The sequence below is a fragment of the Rhea americana genome, unplaced genomic scaffold, assembly GCF_003343005.1.
Source record: "Rhea americana isolate MKP2758 unplaced genomic scaffold, rheAme1 scaffold_120, whole genome shotgun sequence".
Taxonomy (NCBI): domain Eukaryota; kingdom Metazoa; phylum Chordata; class Aves; order Rheiformes; family Rheidae; genus Rhea; species Rhea americana.
The window spans coordinates 946,769-971,293 of record NW_028185262.1 but is presented as its reverse complement, the minus strand read 5'-3'; the positions used below and the strand labels follow the sequence as shown (position 1 = coordinate 971,293).

At 39.3% G+C, this 24,525-nt stretch overlaps 1 protein-coding gene across 1 annotated transcript in view; it reads left to right on the top strand.

Moving 5' to 3' along the window:
* The window catches only part of LOC146600451 (netrin-4-like), a 56,132-nt gene that overhangs the window by 10,127 nt on the left and 21,480 nt on the right, over positions 1-24,525 (top strand). The window contains exon 3 of the mRNA XM_085324146.1: positions 12,167-12,430. Coding sequence (XP_085180272.1) covers positions 12,167-12,430 — 264 coding nt within the window. The remainder of the gene's footprint in view (positions 1-12,166; positions 12,431-24,525) is intronic.

The following is a 24,525-nucleotide window of genomic DNA, read 5'->3' as shown; positions in this document are numbered from 1 at the left end:
ACTTAACAAATACTATTTCACAGCACATTAATCCAAGAGGATTCTGAAGTTCTGGATAGACTTTATAGAGGCCTCTTAACTAATTCATGAAATATCACTGTGACAAGGGTACAACTGCATCCGACTTTTCAGGCCAGCAATATGACGCAGCAAATTCTTTTGTGAACRAAAATATAGGGAGGCAGAGTGTAATCATTTAAAGTGAAATCTGATCAGATTTGCTTGAGTGACACTGTTACTGCAAATTTCACAGGATTTTGGCCAACACATCTCCAAATTGAAGTTTTACAACATATTTTAAAGATTTTACAAAYGTCATCAGGGCAGTCTCTCAGGCACCAACTCAGAAGTGACTTGGAAGGAAGCAGGTCACTGACTGAATCCACCCCACTACTTTCTGCAGTGTTCTCTGCTTTCTTTTCACCTCCCCTCTGACCTATCCTACTACTGATACTGACTAAGCCTTGGAGAGCTGATGAGCTCACATCRCAAGTGGACAACATTTCTGGAATGATCAAAACTGTTTCCAGCTCACATGCTAATTAATTCTCTGAGACAAATGTCGTCTTTCTCTACTGAAAGGGTTGACATCATTTCCAGTGCATGACAGTCAGAATTTTCTTAGGTACTGCCTATTTGCTTTCAGAAGACATATAAATTCCTTTYTAACAGGGCACAAAAGTAATCAAAAAGGAGAGGACTTACTAAGAGCACTTAGATTTAAAACCCATGTGGGATGCATCACAGAACAAGATTCCAGGTTGGCTGGCTGAGAATGTAGGTGAGAAAGGAGGTGTTAAAATTATAATAACTTATATGCATCCATAAACTGAGAGGCATCTCCTTCTGAGTACACTCTGGTGCTCCTTCAAGACCACTGAGAAAGGTTTCCCCTGGCAGCACAACAGGAAACTGAGAAGGAGAGAAACTATGAGGATACTAGAATGAAAGCAAAATATATTTTGGTGRTGATGTAGCAATATCATAAGCGAACACAGTATATCATTAAGTTAAGGCGTATCACTTATCAATTTTAAATTTTCCCTTATCTTTCACCTCTGACTGGTATGGATCTCCATATCATCTGAGATGAAGTAGAATTGAGACGGAAGGTGTCATACATTAGGGAACATGGAGAATTAAAAATGCATGGAGATGACTTCCTAATGCCCCATTTGCAGTTTTCTTTTACTCCGGCATTTATTAAACCCCCTGCTCTGGGGTTCAGATCTACAGCATTCCTGGCATTTGTTTCACCACTACTCGCCCAGTGAAATCCACACGAACTATTAGCTCATTAATTATGTTTGCTATCCAAACTTCCTGTTCCAATTCCTGTGCTCCAGTTTTCAGACTCAGTTTTTGGCTGACTGTTCCTTCCTCAGTCATTGTTGCCATTTGAGACCAATAAGGATCCTCTAATTCTCTCACTTGTTTAGCATGGTCTATTAGCTGCTGTGTTTGAGCCTGTTCTCACCAATCTCTTGTATTTCACAGATCAGTTTTACACCGATAAGCTAATCTCCCAAAGCTGTACAATGCTGAAATCTAAATGAAAATAGGGATTCTGATACTCATTCTTTCAGACTTTGCCAGTTCAGCTTAGTGGCCCTAATATTTACTGGGGGAATCAYTGGATATGCAGCTTACTGACTCACTTGTTTATAATACTATGTACAATATTTTTTTAATAGCTGCAAGGAAAGAAACAAACTACAAAGCATTTTCTAGCCTCTCTGAGTATTTTATCTTCTTTCATTTGTCTTGATCTGCAAGCCAGGTGAGCATGTTTATGTTGGTTTCTTACCATTCTTAGAAGCCCTTGCTGTTAGTAGATATGCCARAAACTTAAGTCTCCACAGGACTTTTGCCAGTTCCAGTACAGTTCCTTTTTTCCCTTTTGTTTTCAAATTTTTGCAGAATCCAGGCCAGCTCAGACTGACAGATGGCTCTGAACATCACATCAAGAGTTTGAATCACATCTGGAATATTCAAGTGAAGTTCATTAGGAATAACATAGTCAAGCTGTTTTTAAAAATGAAGCCTTTTTTTTCTSTCCATCCACCCACTTGCCTATCATAACACAATAAGCTTATTACAKAGTCTTCTCTTCAGAGACAGTGATGTTTTATTTTGAGTTAGCACAATGCAGCCTCTCTGGGTTGCAAATGAGGTAGAAAACTGTTTTAAATACACCATTTTGCTGAAGTTTTCTGACTAATCCAATTCTATCTTCAAACAGCAAATTTCCAGTATAGCAGTGATCCTTGATTTTCYTCAAGAAGACATTTTTCAGGTCTTTCTTTAAATTCTTGTGAAACTCAGCTGTTACTAGGTTCCAAGTTTACYAGGCTATTCCTGGCTTTTTGTGGCAAGCCTCTTGGTTTATATATTGATCGGTATTGCCATTCAAGGTAGAAATTTTCACAGATGAGCTTCCCAGTCTGTCCAGCACTTCAAATTCAGTGCTGTAGTGAGTATTCCACTCACTGGAGTCCTACCAAAAGGTCATTTCCCACCTAACTTTTTCTTGGAAATCACCAGATACCTTTTTTACTTCTCCTGTGACATCATATGTTCTTTTGAGAATTCTTTTGATTTTTCAGCCATCTTTGACACCTGTGAACATCTCTACTGACTGGTCTATTTGAGTTTAACTGAAGCTCCAGCTTAATTGGAAATTGGCTCTCTGTTCCAATGGTCCCAGTTTTTATCTAAACAGTTAGCCAGTACTCACTCTCACAAATAATTCGTATTCAGAAAAGAAGGTGTTGAAGAGGTCAGCCAATCCTGGTTTTTGACAAAGAGCATCCACACTGTCCTGCTTTCCAGAACTCAGTAAGTTTTGAGCAAGGCGGTTTCTTTGCACGTTTGAAGCCTCCTTTCCTAGCTGACGGCTCATCAAAAAGCCAGCCTGTTGCAAGTGAATCACTCTCCAGCCTTTTTTTTTTTCTTGCCTCTCTAGCTAGCTGCTCTTATGTTTTTTTCTAGTTGCATTTACTTTTAAACCCAACAGCTCTGCGAAATCAACACCAAGCTTGCAAAAACTTCTCAGTGAAAATCCTCCACCAGCATATCTTAGGTCCAGACCAGCCTGTTAAGTACTTTATGTTTTGCTTGTTGACTTTTAACACTACAACAAATTTTGTATTAAATGGGAAACAAGTATTTCTAATATTTATTCRTAGGAAGATTAGTTACTGTTATGCTCTTCAGCTACAAAATACCAGTCCCCAACATAACATCATGAATTAAAAAACAACTCCATCTTTTTAATGTCTGTGTACCTACTGCAAATGCATCTACAGGAAATGCTGCTGAGATCTTTTTTTATCAACCTGTCTATCCGTCTGTTTTTCTAGTAAACAAAGCACTATACTACTCAGTCATGAAGCCTAAAATGAACCTTCAGTTCAGCTAAYGTAAATCAAAACTCTCTCCCAAACAAAAGGAGAAATGACCACAACATTGCATCAGACATTAGTGTGACTTGCAGTTCAGACACCATCTGGGGAAAAAAGSGTTCAGAATGCTTCGACCTGCTCCCTGACAGCATGTGCTCTCAAAGATCTTAGAGATTAAGAGCTCATTTTTGATAAACCTGAATATCAGGAAATGAAAACAAATGTTCTTCCTCAACGATGATATTTGCATGAAAAGAAGACATTAGCATGCAAAGCTGGATATAAAACTGACCAGTTTACAACCACAAGACCCAAAAGAAGATCCACCCATTACTGGGTCTGCCTAGTGGAAGACAGCATAAAATTAAAGGCTGGTTCATTTATATGAATGTCTGGGTGACAGATGACACCAATGAAGTGTGATATAATAAACCCATTACTGGAATTCACTGGGGGCAAGAATAACTGTGTATGCCTGAATTAGGTAACTGGTTCCTATGGCAACGTGTTAAATGTGCCTTGCGCAGAAGACCTGTTCATTTTCCGTTTTGAGCCTGTGGTGACCTCTTTAGGGACTGAAGTCCACAGCAGTTGTAGCTAAAAGATTTTAAATCATTTTCCTAAACATACTCTGCAAGTGTCAAAGCAACACGTGGTGTGATGAGATGTAGTTTTGTCTTCTTCAACAACTGCTAAGCTGTTTAAACAGAAGCCACAGCCAACCCTATGGAAGGTCTTTGCCTCTGCACTGCCATTGGAGACCTCTGCTGCCCCTCCCCATCTACAAGGGCTCCCTGAGCAATGCTTACTACAGAGCGGGACCACTTGCACACAGATATCAAACCAGGCCAAAGATAAGGCTTTCTGTAGAATGTACCTGACTCTGTTCCAAGTACCCACAATTTTTGCTGTCTTTTTCCAGGCTTTTCTTCTACAGTCTTCATGCCTTTTGGTAAACAAAGGAGAATCCCCGCAAACATACATACCTCATTAAATAGCAACATCAATAATTCATGAGGTCACCATTAAGGTTTCAGTTGCTTCTTAGAGGTCTGATCTCATACAGCAGTGGGGTCACTGAAAAGAAACATGCCCAGCACATCACAAGGTTGAACTCCTAGCAGCTGAGATGCAAGGACGGGGTACTGTGCTGTAGTGAATTGTCCAGCACTCACCAGGCCTCTCAAAGTCTCACGATGCTTGGGTTATTCCATCTTCCAGCCGGAAAGGATTCCAGGAGGGATTAGTCACTCCTGAAGGGACATGCCTGAGTGTTATGACTAGGGCTGTCTGTTCAGCATTTCTTTTAACTTGAACTGTAGAGGAGATGAAATGCAGAGGCAAGTTGAGAGGAAGCAGTTAACACCAGCAGTGTAAACAAGCAGATAGCACTGCCAGGCCCTGCTTCCCTGGAGGAAGAATTAATGGGCTCAAGGGTTTGTGTCTGAGGGGAATTTGAACTGACATGAGACTGGTCCAGGATTACCATCCCTGGCAAGTGAACTTCAGGAGAGTACCAAGTGTCCTGCTCTGACCTGGCTTGTAATGAACCATTTCAGAGATATTTGGTACCTAGCCAGAAAGACAGTTATTTTCTTGAGCATTATTTCTGCATTTCCTGACATAGTAGGCAGTAGACATCAAATCAGTTTTCCATCTCACCCTCTTTCATAAAAGCTTAGTGAAGTTGCAGCCATGACCTTTCTTAAAGTCTCAGCTGAGTAAAAAATCATATCTAAAATGTTATGAATCTTAGGTATTCGTGGCTGTAATTTCCAGACTCCAGGCAGAAGAGCACTTGCTGTTTGCTCTACGGTTGTTCCCACATCGCTGTCATGGTGAGACTGTATATTTCTCTACATCTGTTCATGTGTAAGGTTTCAGCCAAGAGCTAGAGGTATAAGTGGCCCCATTTATGAGTGATGGATCGTCTCCCATGAGAATACGGCTCTAGTCCTGTTGACACTGATAGTGACTAAGTGTTTTAACTTTTCTGACAATTCAGCAGACAGTGTGGAATTAGTTTCTTCATTCTCAGTCCAGTTCCCAGCAGAATTGTGTAAACCAGAGAACCCCTCATGCTGCCCTGCACCATTTCGGAGCAAATATAATTTCTCATAATGAAAAATGATGCTGCACTGCAGCGGCAGCATGGAAACGTTCTCTGGGCCTCACAAGCTCTTGCAAGATGATGTYGTGTGGAACAGAGGGAACTGCATCCATTCCCTGTACACAGACTGCAACTTTAAAATAGTTTTCGTGCACAGTACTTTAGGTATTGCATTCCATCTACATTAGCTRGTTTGACAAAAGATACTATTTTTCCCTACAAACCTTGCCTTTCTACACAGACATTGAGATTTACATCTGTGGATAACCTGAACCTACAGGAAACACTAAGTTTGAGGAGGAGAAAAAGTCTGCTTGGCTCTTCAGATCTGCCTGCCTCTAACCTCGTCTGTATATTCTTTCCCCACTGTGATACTGGCAGTAGTGTTTAAATATTAATATTAATGCCACACTAGATTACTGGAATAACATCAAAGCAAATGCAGATTGAAGGGACATTGACTCTTTCTGTTGTGGAAAACACAGAATGAATTCAGGATGCTACTGTGTTGATAGTAACTGGGTTTACCCAGATCACAGACATTTAAAAAAATAAACTCACAATTATTCCTTTAACAAACTGTCATATTCCATATTTAACTAGTTTCTAAATTTTACTCTCTAGAAGAACAGAAAAGCAGTGGATCTTGATTAAAAATGCTGTCTATGAATCACCAAGACTAGCCTTCTAATAGCTAAGAGAACAGCTAAGAGCATAGGTAGCTTTCTTCATGTTCCTAACAGTATTTCAAAAGAGGAAAAAGACCACATTTGTGTTGGCACTGTCCTACAAGATGGAAGAATGAATTTAAGTCAAGAGGCTCTGTCAAATTGGTCAGAGGGTATTTGTTTTCAGGTAGAAAAAATTCTAAGACACGTTGTTTACTATTCCTTTATGAACAAAATCAACTCACATAAAAAATCTCTCAGTGAAGAGGATTTAGGACTGATGAGAGTGTTTACTGCAGCTTCCTTCTGACAGGCCTAGTATAAACACACAGACATTTTTGTCCTCATCAACCTGATTGATTGTGTGCAACATGATCAGCATAGCTTAAGTATGATTTGAAATATCAAATTCTTATTCTTCCCAAGGATCTTCTTTTGTAGGAGGCCATGCATTACCATAGCCCTCCAATTATGACTCATATTCCTTGACCTAAGGCTATGAGCTTGCAGTAAGGGGAATCTTTGTTGTGTCCACATCTTTTCTGACTAATACTGGCTGGAAGATCAGGTTAAGAAAACAGAATTATCTGCATCAGGGACGGAGAAGCAAAACATAGACTCAGTGAATGGCAAGAAATCAAAAATCTGAGACACTGGCTCTGGAATGAAGATGATCCTCTTAACTGGTGATAAAACATCACCCCTGTGAAGCTGTGCCAACTTGCGTACAGTAAAACAGATCCTCTAACAGTGGCTGTCTTTTTTAGCTTTGCAAACTTATAGCATTCTCCAAACCTCCTTGCTCTTAAAAAGGTCAGGAGAGGACAGGATAGAGACCATCTTTTTGAGGCAGAGCTGATTGTCTTTCAAAAATGAGAATGACAAATATGCGCTTGATAGCAGATATGGAGATAAGCATGAATGTCCTACTCAGCATTTAGCTCCAGTGTCAGTTTCTGATTATAAGGGAAACTCAGGAATTAGGATGTATTTCCATAAAGAGTTGAGGCTCTCTATGGAAGTGCTGAATGCCCTCATCTTCTACCCATTTCTGTGGAAACTGAAAGCTTTCTAGGTTGTCCTTAAGCTGTTCAGCCCTTAGCAGTCTTAATCAGCAGCACATTTTCTTCTCTAGCTGTGTGTATGCTGCTTTTATGAAAGCTACACACTGACGTTTAGAGAAAACACTGGGGGATTGCAGAGCAGACTGTTACAGCAAAAAAAAAGAATAGAGCTTTGTGGAGCTGGATAACAGATAAAGACTTAATTAGATGAGACATAACCTTATGGTGAACAAAACTGGGAAGCTCTTCTCAGAGCTTGCATCTTAATTATAGAAATATATTTCCTTTTTCACTATATTCTCTCGATCTCCTTTACAAGAAAATACTGAAAAACTGCAAATATGTAAAATATCCCTGAGAAATAAACATTAATCATGCTTCTCTTAAGATAAGCAAAAGGCAGAATCAAATGCTCATGTGTATAGAAGGAATCTGCCTCAGAGGCTTTGAAAGCACAATGTAATTGTCAATTAAAAAAAAAAAAAGAGCAGATAATACAGTGACAAGTGTCCCTTCCCACAGCTCATGACTCTGGGAGTTTATTAAAACTTAGATCTATTTCTAATATAAAGATCTTTCAAACATTTGTGTAGAAATGGTTGTGATTGTTATACTCTTTTACCTATTGTTATTAAAATTTTGCACATATGAAGTATCCCTCTATAGGAAACCCCAGAGAATTTTATAGACAAATTTACTAATCTTCTTCCTCTCTTGTGAAATACTTGAGTACCTGTGTCCCATTTAAGAAAACATGTAAGCAGAGTATGCAGTAACCTTCTCTGATTCCTACTGAAATCACTAGCAGTCCAGACCAGARTAAGGCCAAAGTATTTGCTGAAATTTATACTGAACAATTGTGCTGGGGCTTTGAACAAGCAGTCAGATTCCCAAGTCTGTATTTTGGCTCTAGTGACACATCTTTCTTTTTTACAGTAATWAAATCCTTCCTTGGGCAATGCAAAATTAGAAGCCAATATATACAACCACCAGCAGTCTGTCTCTTAATTAGGTACTCGTTTCTTCTCAGGGAACCAAAACTCCAAATATATGCATTTAAAATACCATCATGTGCTTTTAGTATGGAAGAAAAAAGGGGAGGTAGGGTCTTTTTTTTTAGGTAAACTATGCCTTAATGGATAAATAATTCAGAGGCATGTAAGGTGAGATATCAGATCTGTTCTAAAAAATGATCCCACCCTACAATCATTTAAATCAATGTACATAGGAGACTAAATAATACAAATTATGGACTGCAACATATTAGTCTTGACAGTAGAGTAACCTATATGCTAAGGAAGACCTAACAACCACCACTGTAATGTAAATAGACATATCCAATCAAATATTAAAAATGAACGAATAAATCGTGATTATATTATACTCTTGCTTGTACTCAAGGGTTTAAATSCCCAGATTTTCAAGGAGACTGTCCCCCCAGAAGAAGAGAGAGAAAAAAGAAAATTCCATTCAAGTTTTATGCATATCTGAAATAATGTTACTAAGCTCATTTAAATACTAATTAAAACTGTGTTGCCTTGGTTGAAAATAATACCCACCTAAACATACTTTACATTGGTGCAACATATCCACTTTGACTCTGCTGATACAAAATGTCTTTGTTTATGTAAGTGATCAATATCTTTTTATATATATATATATATATATATATATGTATATATATAGTTAGGAAAGCTTAGTTCCTTAGTGGTTGTTGAATCCAAGAACATCTAAATGCTGCTCCCAGAAGACTTCACTAGTGTTATGTCATTCAAATCAGATCTTTAACTTTTAACAAGTCTTGCTTTAGGAGAAACAAGGATGAACAAATCCAGTCTCACCACTGAGCTTATTCCAAGCAAAAATATGTCATGAATTAATCATATAAACAAACTCTTGTATTTGAACTGGAATAAAATACTAGTGTTTCTTAAAAGGATGTCGCAATCCCTATGGGACATCCAAGCTATTAACATCTCTACTGACAAATAGATGTTTAGAGTTCTAAGGGGATCTGGAAATGCCAGAGCAACTCTCCTTAAGAGATGCAAGGCCTGAAATGAAAATATTTGCAAAACAACAAACCCATAGGGAACCTAAGCTTTTTCCAAGCTGTCAAGCAAAGAAAGAAGAACTGATACCACATCATGACAGCAAATGGCATTGCACTGAAAGAAGGGTACCCAACAGCAGTTCCTTTGGCCTAAGGAACTCATTACTATCTAGATACCAATTAACACATGATGAGGATGGATAATTGACTGGAGATCCCAAAACATGAATTCATAYCTTTAAATGTATTATAATTTATACAGAATAGGTCTCTAGTAGCACAGCATGCAAGACTTCATTCATAGTTAACATAGCACAAAGCAAGGCCATTGTCATCTAACAGAAGCASAAAGCCAGAGACTTAGAGTAAAAAGAAACACTTTGACCATTAACTAGTCATTTCTTTCTGAAGAGCACAATGAAAAACTCTTCCCCTTATTAACCTTCCCTCTCTATCTCCTGTGGGGAAATCCATGCTACCATTCCCTGTTCACAAGTGGGGACCCTGGGACACAGACACATTAAGCCTCTTGTCCAGGTGTTTATAAGGAAGTCACTGGCAGGACTGGCACAGATCTTTCAGTGGCTAATGACATGATGGTTATCTTTCTTAAGATGTCTTGTTCTGGAGCAAGACACCTCTAACATATATATGTTTGGGCCAGTGATCTGTTAGGTATCCTTAGGAGAGATAAGGAGAGAACATTTTTACTAAGTATATTAGAGAAGGCATAGGCAAGAAAGCCAAGTGTGAGAATTGAGCTTATACAAAATGACAACTGAACACACTGCTTTATCCCTTAGCTCCTCTGTTTTATGGCATTTTATGAGAGCTTCACAAGGACTTTCAGCCATTAATATCCTAGAAGTTAGTTTTTAATCCTGCTTTGAGATCCTTTGGGTTAGGAGGCTCTGCAGAACAATTCCACTCAGTTCACTGCCTTGCCCTTAGATGAACTAGCACACTCATGTGGGAGGAAGACGTGTCTGTACACGACCAAGTGCTCAGGGCTCTGGGAAAGTACTCCACCTCCATGTGGGCCTAGAGGGAGGGAGAAGGGGCTCATGAAACTGGCCTCCACCGGAAAGACTGGACCACCACAGATTAAGGGAACTGGACAGAAGAGATTTGGTCTTTGTCCTGTAAATCCATTGATAAGGGGAATGTTGGGCACCTGGACAAAACAGAATGGGTCATTTGCTTATGGTTCTATTAATCAGGGGAATGTAGACATTGAGGTGGAAAGGCCTGGGCTATTTTCTCATGGCTCCATCGGTCAGGGGAATGCGGGCACCTGCATTGCACAGCCTGGGCAGTTTGCCCATAGCTCCATCAAACAAGGAAGTACAGATACCTCTGATCTGACCAACCAGGTCAATTTGCAGCTTTGTAAATAGCTGACAGTAGAAGGAAGGGAATTAAAGAAAAGAAAAAAGAGTAGAGTTAACTAAATAGAAAATGCTGTGAGCAGGAGGGAAATGTACCACTGCGTTTGCTGTATTGCTGTCAGGTATAGCTCTGTGCTAAGTCGGGCAGCTGACACTGTTATTTTAAGGGGGTTTATCCCCCCATGTGTCATCAACACACAACAGAATTATCTTCCAGGCCTGAACCACAAGCTCTTTTATTGCTCCTGCAAGCAAAAAGGGAACAAAAATATTTTACATCCTGTAAGTATTTAAATCGGTCTGTTCACTAGAAAGAAAAGAAAAAGAGAGAGAGAAAGAGGGAATCCCTATGGAAACAAAGCTTTCACTCCACTGACAGAGTTAGCCAGACAGAGAATGTCACTGCTCATAAAGCAGGACCAAAGAACCCCGAGGGCAAGTCCCTCTGCTACGATGGCAAAACTCAACTAGAGGAGAAAATAGCTCTCAAATTGGAGTTAGCACATCCAAAAAGGGCATCGAAGCCTGGGAAGGAATGCAGCCAGCTCTCTAGCTCATTGGCATGGAGTGTGATGTAGCCCTCCATTATCACCCTCTCCACAACAAAACCAACAGGAACAAATACACCCTGAGAGACATAAAAGGGCAGAGTGGTACATGAGCTAAAWTAAAACATGTTGCTTTGGTCACTGTTAAACTCCAAATCAGATCTGCGATATCTGAAACCAAGCTGCCGCTCTACTGGGGAGCAATCAGAACAGCACAGACATCCTAGTAAAAAAGTAACAGTTCTTAAACAGCAGGTAGGCATAAAGAGCCCTTGGCCTTGCAAGCTCACTGCAGTGCAGCCATTTCTCCTCTCCTATTATTGACATGGCTCGTTTTGTTTGAAAACAGGATTTTTTCTGAGGCCTACTCACCCTAAGCCAGGTTGTTTTTTCTAGCAAATAGTTCAAATGGGCAAGCCAAAAATCTGATTACTTTCTTACTTGTTCCACAGATGTGTTTAGTGCCTTAGTTACGTGACTACAGAATTCATACTAAAGCTATGTTCCTCAAATGCTTGCATAAATGTGGATGGCATTAATGCAGCATTGGGGTCAATATACCTCGTATTTCTCTGAGTGACACTGTTGTCACTTGGCTCAGAAACATGAGGAAGTAATCAGAGCTTGACAAGTAACCACACATTGGCTGAACTGCAATAAGTGACTGAGTTCAGTAACTCCAGGGAAAGACAGTTAAACTAGAGTGTTTCCTATCTCACACCTGAGACAAAATGAAAGCAGGTACAAGTCACTTGCTGTGGCTTGGTAATCTGGTAGTAACTCAGCTGTGATGTTCAGGGGTCAGCTGCAGGCTTACAACTGCTTATGCAGTCTTCAAAATGGGAGCTCCTTCCTGAGTATTGCCTTGGAATATTTGCTGTGTATGGACAGTTATGCATCTTTTCCCGAATGTGTATATTCTGTTTTTCAGGTGATTTATCGCGCCTTAGCTCCAGCTAACAAGATTGAAGATCCRTATAGTCTTGAGGCCCAAGACCTTCTGAAGCTCACCAACCTCCGTCTTCTTTTGTTAAAAAGACAGGAATGTCCATGCCATGGTTCAGCATTGCTAGAGAAACCTCAAAGATTTGCCCACTATGCTATTTATGACCTGATTGTCCGGGGAAGTTGTTTTTGTAACGGGCATGCAGAAGAATGCCAGCTTGCCAACAGGACAGGAGACTCAGAGAATGTGGTGAGTCCTAGACATTCATTAATTTACTAGCTTTGTTACCTGCTTGTGCTTTCTAAGAAYGTGAATTTAAGAGGAGATTTTGCAGAAGATCCTGTCCAACATTCCCTAAGCCCCCTTTAAAAGGGCAACACCATTAATCCACATCAGTGAAACCTACACCACTTCTGGGGAAAAAAARTTGTGTGACTCTTCCTGCATTTCCATGCATATCAATTGCTAGAGAGGAGTCCTTCCAAAATCTTGTGACCTGAAAATACTTATAAATTGTGATGGGACTTTCAAATTGGAATAGAGATCCAAATCCAAATATAGTGAAGAGTAGAGATTAATCATAGATTTTTCCAACTTCGTATTGCACAAGGTTCCACATAGTTCTGACAGATGTACTTGAACTGGAAAGCTTGATAAAGAATCAGGAGATTCTTGATCAAGTGTCACTTAGATCCTTCTACTATCTTTCAGCAAGATAGCACCTTTGTTTGATGAAATGGCTTTTGGTTGAAGTATTCATTCAACTCTGCCTTCTGATTCATAAAGGATTTATGCATCAGCTAGAAATTATACTCTAAAAAAGGAAAGCTAAAAAAGTAAATAGAGGGAAAAGATAAGAAAAGGAAAGCTTTGGCAGTCCACATTGGCAGTTCATGGGTCCAGCATTGGTGACAATGGTTCACAGTTTAGACCATTATTTTTAAACTTGAGTATTTATCAAGTTGGTCTCAGAGCCAAATTATTTCMTTCTCAGCTGAACTGATAGATATCACAAGTTTCATTTCAGAGGAATTTCTTCTATAGGCACACACACAGAAGGACTCGTTTGAATGGACTGTGTTTCTAGAGGTATTACATACTTAAACCTCTAGCCAGAGAGTAAACAAGATCTATGAAAACAGTATCCCTAAAAAATGAAGAGAGAAACTTCTATTTTCTTTCAGGATTGGTTCTGAAAGGAGAGAGTCTACAGTGGTGAAGTTGTCTTCAATCTAGTCCTATCTCTACCTATAGAAAAAGGCTAGCAAAAAGCCAGGAGTTACTCTTTTTTAGTATGTTTGGATCAGCTAGGAGGAAGATACCTAACCACATCTATAAAAAATGACAAAATGAGCACAAATTCACAATGCTCCTTTTATGTTTTTGTTACTTACTTTTACTACATGGAGTACAATATTCAGGATGTGAAAACAACTCCCCCCTTTTTTACTAATTCAGGTTAAAATAAGTTAGGATTAAAGAAAAGGAGCCAAACCTTGTATTCTTCTATAGTACTATGATTGATTGCTGTTCAATCTTTTATCTGGGTGTGACCCTGGGTGTGCAGAAGGTGTGAGGTCTGTTTGTATGCATATTCACGTAACGCTGCTTGAGGGGAACTGCTGTCTTCAGCTACTTCAGCTAATTTCTGTCCCTTTAAATTTATAGTACACTTGGCATTTTGGTTTATTGTCTTCTGGAATGTGAATTCATTGTCTTTCTTTCAACTTTCTGAGGTTGAGAGGTAGATACTGTACAGATAATTTGGACTGTATGAGTTGCATAATATTTGCAAAATCATTTCTGAATCAGTTCCATCTGTAGTATAAATCTAAGCATCATCTACAGTATCCTAGAACTAGATAATGTTTGCAGATTCCATTAATTACAAATACAGATCCAATTAAGACATAACTGTGCAAGAGAAAGGCTGTTTAAAGAGTGCATTCTCCCTATTGCAAACTGTTAAATATACACATGGTGAAACCAAATAGATGAATAACACACTAAATGAATCCAGCTGGTAGAAGAATAAACACCCTGCCCATCAAAAGAGGAAAACACAATATTGTGTATATTACTGGCACAATCACTGTAAACTATGATTGGATTTTCTTTTAATTTTTTTTCCATTAGTTACAAGGGAATAGAATCTTTTTGTGCCATCAGTGACTTCACAGGGCAGAATGTGAAACAGTTTTGATGAAATGCACTTCACGAGTGACTCATGCCCCAGGAGGCAAGAGGGTGGATGCATCACAGCATTTATATAGACACAGATATTAGCAAGTCTTTGCCTAAGCAGGGATTCAAATACACCAGGGAGTGAGAAAGGACTTCCAGAGCATTGACTATATCAAGAATCCTAGATGTAAGGCTGGAAGACACCGTAAGTGAGCCAGTCTAAGTCCCTGCATTAAGGTATGATCAAGCATATCTAAGCCATTCACCCATGGATGTTTGTTGAACTTGTTTTTGAACATTTTTGATGAAGGAGATTCCCCAGAAACCCTCAGCAGTTATTCCCATTCTGGCATTGAAAACTCTTCTTTTCTGCCTGCCTAAACAATATCTTCTGCAAATTAAGGTGATCTGTTCTCAATCCTCCTCCTGCAATGATTATGGAGAACAGCTGATCATCATTCTGTTGATATGACAGAAAGATTCTTATCATATCCTTCCTTAATTTTTGCTTTTCTGCATTAACAAAACAAGTGTGAAACCAAAACTGAAAATTCTACTCTCAGGTCATATAAGTCTGGGGTAGAGATGATCATATTATTTTGCTCCTCTTTTCTGTATTTTAATTGTTAAACTTTAGCTCTTTTTCAAATATGCATTGAAAATCCGCTCCTGGAAGAGCCAATTTCCTGGATCCCCTCTAAATTTTATCTAATCCTTACAGATGAAGTGTAATCACTACAGATTGTAGTGATGAAAGGAGAGTTCACCTAGGTACAGACCTCAGGATTTAATCTACATGGCTAGCATGAGTGAATTTACATAAGTGTATTACTTTGCATGTTACAATATGGTAATCTTGACTACATGCAGAAGAGAAAGGCCTCTGCTGTTACTGTCGAACACCAGTGGCACATTTCGTATCAGCCAAACTACATTGCAACAAAAGCTTTTTGTCATCTTGCAAATCTTTCTTGGCAAAGACTTGGAAGCTGTTCTCCTTTCAGTCACAGAGACTGAAAATAGGACAGAGAAGAGGGATGTTAAAAACAAACACTATACGCTTAGAAATAATTTGACTCATTCACTGGCCACATCAAATATTTCATGAACACATGGACTGAGAAAATCTCAAGACTCACAACTTTTACATGGCTAATGTGGCTAATACCATAACATGAAGGTCTAAGCAGCTTCATGTTTCCTGGGCTGTTGTCAAACAATTAAATAAAATGCTAGAAAAATACAGACCTCCACAGAAATACCTAAGTAATAGGAGCTTCAATCTCTTAAGAGTTCAGAGTCCTCATACAAGATATTTCCTGCCTGTAGTTGACAAAAACAAAAGCAAGTCCATGTAGAAAACAACCGTAATTGTTGCCACAGGACAGGCCCAAAAACTGAGATCATTCTGTGCTCAGGTCTTGGGAGGGATATAAAAGCGCCAATTGGTAAGTCTGCTTTTTCTAACTCTTGAAGGAAATCTGTTCCATTTTCAGTATTTGTAACACTGCCAGAGTGATACCGTATAGAAACTGAATAATGGAGAATGCTACAGAAAGCTTCTTGACACTTTTGAATCGCACTTATCAACCCCATTTTGAAGAGACTAGATAACCTACTACTACTAGATGATCTGCCAACTCCACAGCTGATCAACTTAGCTGTGGATCTGTCATCAAAATCTATTCAGCTTCTGGCTTCTCCACTAAGTCTGTCAACATGAAAGGAAGTCATAATGCAGCTGTCTGCATCAGAAGTAATGTCACAGAAGTCACAGCATTGTGAAAATTAATGATGCAAGAYGATTGCGAACTATGAAACTGGCCTCCAAAAGGCATATAATTCCTCTTAGCTTGGAAACCCACATAGTTTCAYGCATATTCTCGCTATTTAGTCATAAATCATTAGTGAAAATACTGAACAGAGCAAGGTACAAAGTAGCCATCTGTAGAATCCCATGGAAATATCCTTTGATTTAGTTTGGCAGCAAACCATTAATAACTACTTTTTCAATGTAATCTCTYTGTTTTGGAACTAGTAACACACCCACCTCACTGCAATTTATCGAGATCACAATACCCTCATTAGCTACCGCGAGTATCATTTCTGACAAGAGAAAAACTTTTGAGTAGTCAAAGGTGGGAACTGTAAGAAATAGGCAAGAAATTTCAGGGCTGACAAATCCTGAATTTGGGATTTGTTGCTAGAGATCGTGATGTTTTCTTATTTTCTATTTCCTTTCCTCAGACCAAAGAAAACAGACACAGAGATATGCTTTGCAACTTGTAAGGCCTCTTAGGATAGCAAAGGACAAAATTCTCTTCTTGAAATTTCATGCGCTGTATCATTCAAACTCTTTCAAGTAGSTCCTTTATGATCATGGGAGAGAGGGGGGAATTGCCTACTAAGACTGTGTTTTGCCACAGAACTACAGTGGAACATTTTCTTTTACCTACAGGGCATTAATATGCCCTTGCGACAGAAACAAATGTCAGGATATGCATACATCTACTCTTCTTCCACCACTCGATACAACTGAAAGTAATCCTGCCCCAAGTATCACTGCCGCAGGGTGTACAAAGGTATGTGTTACTGTGTATTAAAATTAGGAAGAGCTGTCAGGTGTAGTGTCTGTTTTGCTGACTTGTTTTAGCTGAGCCCAAGTGTGCTTCCAGAACATACAGAACTTACAAAGCAGAAAGAACACATTGACAGAGACCAAAATCTAGATCAAATTCCTTTCCATTTGCCAGATATTTCACAATTCTCTTTCCAGTTCATGAGAAGCAAGTATGGATGGAGGAAAGCAAATGTGTATTAAAATGTTTTTATACAAAGCATTAGAGTTTTCTAATTGTTAATTATTGGTACCTTCACTGCCAGGAAATTCTTACAAGTTGCCTCGGATGTTTCTTCTGTTTCTTTACCCTGTTCACAGAGACAAACTAGACTCTTTGTGGGCCTGACCCTCCACAATGAAGCAAATAGAAAATTTTCCACTTATTTCAAAGAGAGCAGGATCTGGTCCTAAGTAAGATTTCTTGTTTGGCATAGGGGAGGTTATGTAAGGTAAAACTTGTTTTTCTACAGCAATTTTCTTGGTGACTTGGCTGTTGTTTCTCTTACAAATATTATCTCCTGTTCACATATCTTGTGCAGTTCTACTGATAATCCCCCAACTAAGGAGGGGGAAATCACATTATCTGAGCAAGCTGTGCCAGTTCGTATGACCTCCAGCACTCAGAGCTGCCAGGAGGTACTCTCTGCTGTAGCTGGCAACTCAAAGAGCAGGTTTTGTTCAGGAAAAAGTTAGCCTATGTACATCAGCTAGGGAAGTAGCTCAGGAATGTTAAAAAAAATCACAAGAGCTTTTAGATAAAGTCACAATAAATTCTAGAAACTGTTGCCTATGCTGATTTTTTTCCAAAGTAAAAACTGAATAAGGACTTGAAGTTCTGCTGTTAGTTATTTGAAAACGCAGAAGGAGACCAGTGTGTTTAACCTGACATTCTGTATCCAGTGCTACCAACATCAGCTGAAGATACTWCATGAGCTCTACTGAGTGGTTTGCAGCCAGAGCATTTGGCATTCATAATGGCAGCATGAGGCTTTGAGTATCTACAGTTTAGAGAATAACCACAACTGTGATGGTATGATCCATGTAATGGTTCAGYCAGCAGGAATTCTGCAATTATAAAGTCAACAAATTTTTCCTACATTTACTATGGCTGGAGAAAAGTCACTTACTACTACTAAAGTTCAAATCAGGAAAATATATTTATTCAGAAATGGTGTTTCAACACATACCAAAATATTTTCCTGAATCATGGCTCAGAGTAGATCCACCCATGCAGACATTCTGCTTGTAGGAAACTCTTTGACTTAGTCTTTAAACACAGTTTTTTCTTAAAAGTGATGGCTATTGAGAAGCTGTTTAAAAGCAGTTTAATTTTATTGCTTAACTGCTCTAATTAATGGTTCATTTTGTTATTTTAATCCCTTAATTGATGCTCACGGCTACTTTCTTCTATGCAAAAGAATCATCATAACGTTGCCAGTAAAAACCTTTGATTGTAAACACTTGTAAATATACTTAGGGCTGGTAAAATATGCCTTATTTCTTCTAAAGATTGGTTTTCACATTCAAGCTAAGGCAGTCAGTGTGAGGAGTAGCAGAAGAAATAACTGATTTATCGCACAGCTATCAGCCACCACTTGGCTACAAACACCTCCCTGATGCCCAGCAGTACAGCAATTTTTCTTTTTGAGTCTATGCAATATACACTGTCCTTCTCTCTAAATTAAATTTGACTCAGCCATCAACACTAGGAAGTTGCTGTGATGTGACAACTGTAGGAGCGGAACACCGATCACACTGCTGTGTTTGACCTTATACACTAAGTCCTTGTGTTTTCAAACTCCTCTGGGACTGAATAGACTGCTATGCTGTTTCTGTCCTCAGCTCACCTACAACTTAACAGAACAAAAGTTTTCAGTTTGTTACCAAGGCTTTTCAAGGTCTTTCACCCAACGCACTCATCCCTCCAAAATCTCCCAGTAATTTAAGCAAATCTTTCTCTGAATTGCACCTTCGGGGTGCTCTGAATCTGCAGTTTTAAGCTTTGGAGGCAGGTGCATACAACACAAGGAAATTTTGCATGGGATTTTAAAACAAATTCCATATTCCTCAGTACAAAAATTGTAATATCCATCACGTATTTTCTTGCCTTGGTTTACTTACTGTCCTGGAAGGGTCTTGGGGATTAGTTTTTAGGGGTTTAGAACCCTTCTCTTGCAATGCATAGGTTTTCTGCTAAATCATGGACTTTCTCTCCTTTTTTCCTCCCTTTCCTCCAACAGATTCCTTATAAATTTGGCTGGTCCTATGTTACGTCAGCCCTGCCCTATCCTCACTCTCCAAATTGCAACCATCTGCAGAGAAGTTGCAGAAAGCTATCTTTCTCTTGGCTTCATCTATTCCACTGCCCAACACAATTTTACTGGAATGGGAGCTACACGTGCTGGCAAGTTTGTTCAGTACAGAGGTAGAAATTCAGAAAGAGTTCACAGGCCCACTACTGGAGTGGATTTTGAATCACACACTCCTAGAGTGTGACTCCTAGAGCCACTATGAATTAACCATTGAAAGCCCAGCTAAGTCCAGATAGTCATGAGAATTAGCTGGACTTCTAACAAAGTAAATGATGGAGTTATTTTGCCTTTTAACAGGTCATGTCCAAACTTCTCTGAACTGTTGACATACAGTGCTAGCCTGTTATGCCTGACCTATAAATCTATAACTCTTTGTTCGTATATCAAAGATGATAGAATCTAAAGCTTCTCCCTTTTCTTCCTCCCCTGAAAATTAATTCTGGGTCTTTCTACAGCAAACATTGGCCCTCAGGCCAAACTGTCTAGTGGCTTCAGGAACACAGCCTTGAACAAGACTAAACTCACTTGTGCCATTCATTCTCAGAACTGAGCTTTCCTATTCATTTATTAAATTGATTCAAGTATTTGTCTGTTAAAATCCTGATTCTCCCTTCACTTTCTGCTTCCCCTGTTCTTAAGACAGTCAGCACAATGTGGTGAGCGCCTGTAACTCTGGGGCTGCGTATCAGCATGACAACTGTTATTGTATGTGATTTGCTACAGATTGATAATGGAATTGCTGGCAATGTCAATAAAAATGACACGACAGCTTAGCCCAAAAATGAATGAAAATCAAGCTAACACTGAGAAAGAAAACAATAAGAAAGCAAATTGAAATGTGGGCTAAGGCAGAGTCAGGCATGCGTGTTAAGACCTACAGCAGGGAATTCAGGCAGATGATGGAGTTGTGTCTTGAAACTGTCCTACATCTAGGTTAGTCTGTTATATTCCTTCATATAAAGCATAAAATTTATACCTCTTACTCTACCTTTATACCTCCCTTTATGCTTTTACTTTATTATTGTTCAGAAAGAGGCTTAGTGATGCCAGTCTGAATATTCAGCTAAACACCGTCACTGATTTAGTCTTCAACATTACCTGTTTGGTGAATTTGGAAATAGTGGCAGCTTGTTCACTCACTGCTGTGGAGAAGAAAATCTGTATGGTGCAGCTGGGCTTGCCACAAACTTCCCAGCTATATTTTTATCCCTGCCAGCTTCTCTCAGACTTAATTTACCCAAGTGACTAAGTATGAGCCAGAAATTCAGTTCTCTCGGAAAACACACATATGTGTATGAACTTATTAGATCATTTCCCAGAAATCAACAAATGACATAGGAAAATAATGACTTTCTTCATTCCTGACCAGAGCAGGAATTTGAATCATCAACCTATTCACAGCAGAAACTGTAAAAATCTAGGACTTACTCCCAAAATACCCACTCCCTTAGGTCTTTTTGAATTTGAAAAAGCTTAAGTAAATTTTTATTTGGCCTCCAAAAATCATATAAGGTCTTCCCAGAATCTAGTTTTGAAGCTTTTATTATAAATCCCATACATGGATATACCTCTCCATTTGGAGAGAAGACAGAGTGCAGTTTGAGCATCAAGGCAGATAAAGGCAAAATAGAAGTTACTATTTTGTATATAACCACTCAAAATGATCCAGAAAGAGTCCTTTTACTACAAGCAGGTAAGGGACTAGCTTCTGAGGTCATGGCAAACTGCTGTATCCAAAATTGCTCTGGCGACATTACAAAGTGAATACAGAGCCCAAAGACAAACATTTTCTCTGAATCAGCAACAGTTGCTCTGTTCTGGAAGGCTTCCAAATTTAACCTCCATTCAGTAGGAAAAAAAAAAACCCAAAACAGACTGAGAGTAGCCCAGGAAAAGGAGTAAAAACAACAACATTTACTAATAGGACAAAAGGTAAAAGAAATGAAATGGGTAGAGAAAGCAAGAGGCTTGAGCCATTATATGAAACTGAAAAGACTTTTAAAAATCAAAAACTTGCAGGATATAGAGATAGAAAATATCCACTTGCTCTCTCAACTGCTAATCAGAATTCAGGTGAAACAACTTTGTGCAAAGGTGAATAATTATCATGTAATTTCTTGGAAGTGTAGTGTAAAACCAGGATATGCTTCTAAACTATTTGCTGCAAATCAACTAGAAGTTATCGAGCATCATTTAAAGGCTGGGTGACATTAATGACTTGGTGGAGCAGATTGAGCTGAACAATTGCTGCCAATCATCCTGGCATTAAAATCCGAGAAGCTCTGTGTCCTGCTTCAAAACTGTTCAGGTGATAGATGCCCAAATCAAAGTCTTTGGTAGCAATACCAGATTGTTGCACTCACTGGACTAGCACAACTGTGCTGTGAGGCACAGGGAACTGGATCAGGAAACTGATCCAGATTAAAAATATTGATGCCAAGAAAAAAAAAAGCAGAGTGATTTTTTTTTTAACATAGTTAAGTTTCACAGCCCAATTTACACATGACTTAATACACGATATAGAAGGTGGTAGCACAGGAAAAAATGGTAAGGAAAGCAGAAATGTCTTAAATCAACTTTGGATCATGAAACCACAATCTGAGAATATAGCTGCCATACCAAAGCCCAGAAGCAGAGCTTTAAATTCAGTATGATGGAGATTGAGAATATGTAAATACATAAAATATGTAGCATGTATTTGTGTTCCTTTCCTAGACTAATAATATCCTCAGACTGCTAGTATATCAGCCTGTAAACTTTTAACCTCTGCAAAAGTTAATCAGAAAAATGAAAGTCTRATGGAGACACAATATTAGTATTTGGAGTAACTCTTTTCATTGTGCTCACAGCATGCATCAGCAACGACACAAGTAACCCTGGCTGAAAGCATTCTGAAAGCAGGACTGCAAGAACATAAACTATTGCAGATTATACACACAGAACATACTTAAAACTGGCTTTATGAAATTAGGATGTTTATATGATGACCCAGTCTGCCTGTCTGCCAATGCATCTATTTTTCTGATCCATAGGCCCCCTGTAATAACTTTGGAAGGTATCATCTGGTTTCAGACAAATTTGTCAAAGCAGCTGAGCTCTCAATGCAATCATGTTACAACAAATGGGAATGATCCTTAGAGACATGTAAAGTTAGCAGAGCAATGAGGAGAAGCAGATGAAGGGAGGTGTCATGAAAATAAATTCCTTAATATTTCTGAAGTACTCAAGTACTACAGCAGTAGGTACTATGGAAAAGTTCATGCAGGCCCATACACTTTTGTATCTAAGGAATAGCATACATTGAATGAGGCAGAGTGACACATAATGAACGATCAGGATAAAGTGAAATATTAGCGAAACCAAAATCCAAAATCTTTTTCCGCTCAATCTTTTCCCTGCTGTCTCAGTAACTGCTTTATACAAACTCCTATCCTAAACCAGTCAGGCTTCAGCTGAAAACTTAGTTAGGTTTTTTAAGGGAATCTGATGTAAGCCTCTGCCTCACATCTTACTCTCCAGTTCCCCTTCCCCCCATGTGGTATGCTAGCTTCAAGCCCAGAGAGCTAAATCATTTGTTTCCTTAAATACCTCCCAGCAGTCAGATATCCTAAACCTTCCAATGAGATCAACCCAGTGCTAATCAAGAAACCTTTATTGGGGCCCTGAGGGCACTAATAGGTATTTAATGATCCTGACCAGCCTCACCTGGGACTTACACCCACACTCTCTGCCCATAGGTCTGGGCCCTATTTAAGCTCTGCCCTGAGGCTTTAGTGTCTTTTGAGCTGTGGGGTAGGTGTGCCTGCCTGCAGTCCTGTCTCTGGTCCTGCCTCCTCAATAGACCTTGGCTACATGCTGTGGGTAGCTTCTCTCCTGATATATATTGCTCCTCAGATGTTTGTTGTATCTTGTTTGTAGTTCTGTTCAAGTCTCCTGATGAACTTTGGATCAATTTTGTAACCTTGCCTCTAGGAGTGTCTCCTGCTGCTTTTGACTGGGATCCCTCAATGGAGTCCAGATTTTGCCCTGATCCATTCCCTGGCAGTGTCTGGGACTGTTTGTGGACCTTGTTACTGGCTCCCTGCTCAGCTCCTATGAGATGGTGCCCCATCAGTGAGGACATAGCCTGTACTGGGATGTCTCTTGGTTCCTAGCTCCCCATTCCTTAGGGAGCAGCTAGCGCTTGCTATTCCTGGACAGTAATAACCTTAATCATCATTATCTACTTGTACTTCTACCCTGCTTTCTACGGTGTAGAAAAAAAAGGTAGTTCATGTCTGAATCTGCATTTCTTTGACTATCTTCTCTGCCTTGGCTTGATCATCTCTAATCTGTTTCAGTGTAATCCAGTGCRTCTTGCATTTGGCAAAGAGCAGAAACTTCTGTTTTGGGGACCCACTTTTGAGAAGTTTGTTCACTTATTTTAGAAAGAATAACAACTCAGACACATCTGTTCTCCTGTTATTGGTGTTGTGGCTTTCTTTAATTCTCACCTTCTTCTCTTCCCTAAGCAGCTATCTTATTTCTTATTTTATCTTACAACTTCCTATATATCATTCTTGTTCCTTCCTGGACTCCAATCCCTGGCTGCCTTCCCTATCTCTTCCTTTCTAACAGAACAAATTGTTCTTTTCTCGTTATTTACTCCCTCCTCTTGTATCCTTATTTCACTTTCTGCTTCTGTGCAACAGGCCTCTTCCCACAGCTCAATTTCTCTGCTGCTAAATGATCTTTCTGCTATGGCCACTTATGTCCGTGACTGACCTTTCTTATCTGTACTTTACCTGGGGTGTCTATCTGCCTCTTCTCTCTTCTCCTCCTCTCCAAGCTGCTCTGTACCTCACTGTCACTTCATATTGTGCTCTTTTCATCTGTTTTTTCCTATGAATGATATGAGACAATTCTCCATGAATTAACGGCTTCTGTGAATTAACTTGCCATAGATAATACACATTGTAGATTGGCTTTCTCTTCCATTATCTTCCACCATTGCCCCCCAAAATCGATTTGTACTTTCTTTTCCTTGTCTTTACCTGTACAGGAAAAGGGTATTCCTCAGACCTTCCAATGCTCCCTATAAAATTCCATGCCAACTCCCATGTTTACTTCTGCCAGTTCAATAGCTCTCCTGTTTGCTGGTTGTTTGGCTTTTCAAGCCAGTTGTCCAAGCCAGTCATCTTTTTACATATAGATTTGGTGGTAATTTGTTCAATAGCAGGAATCATTGG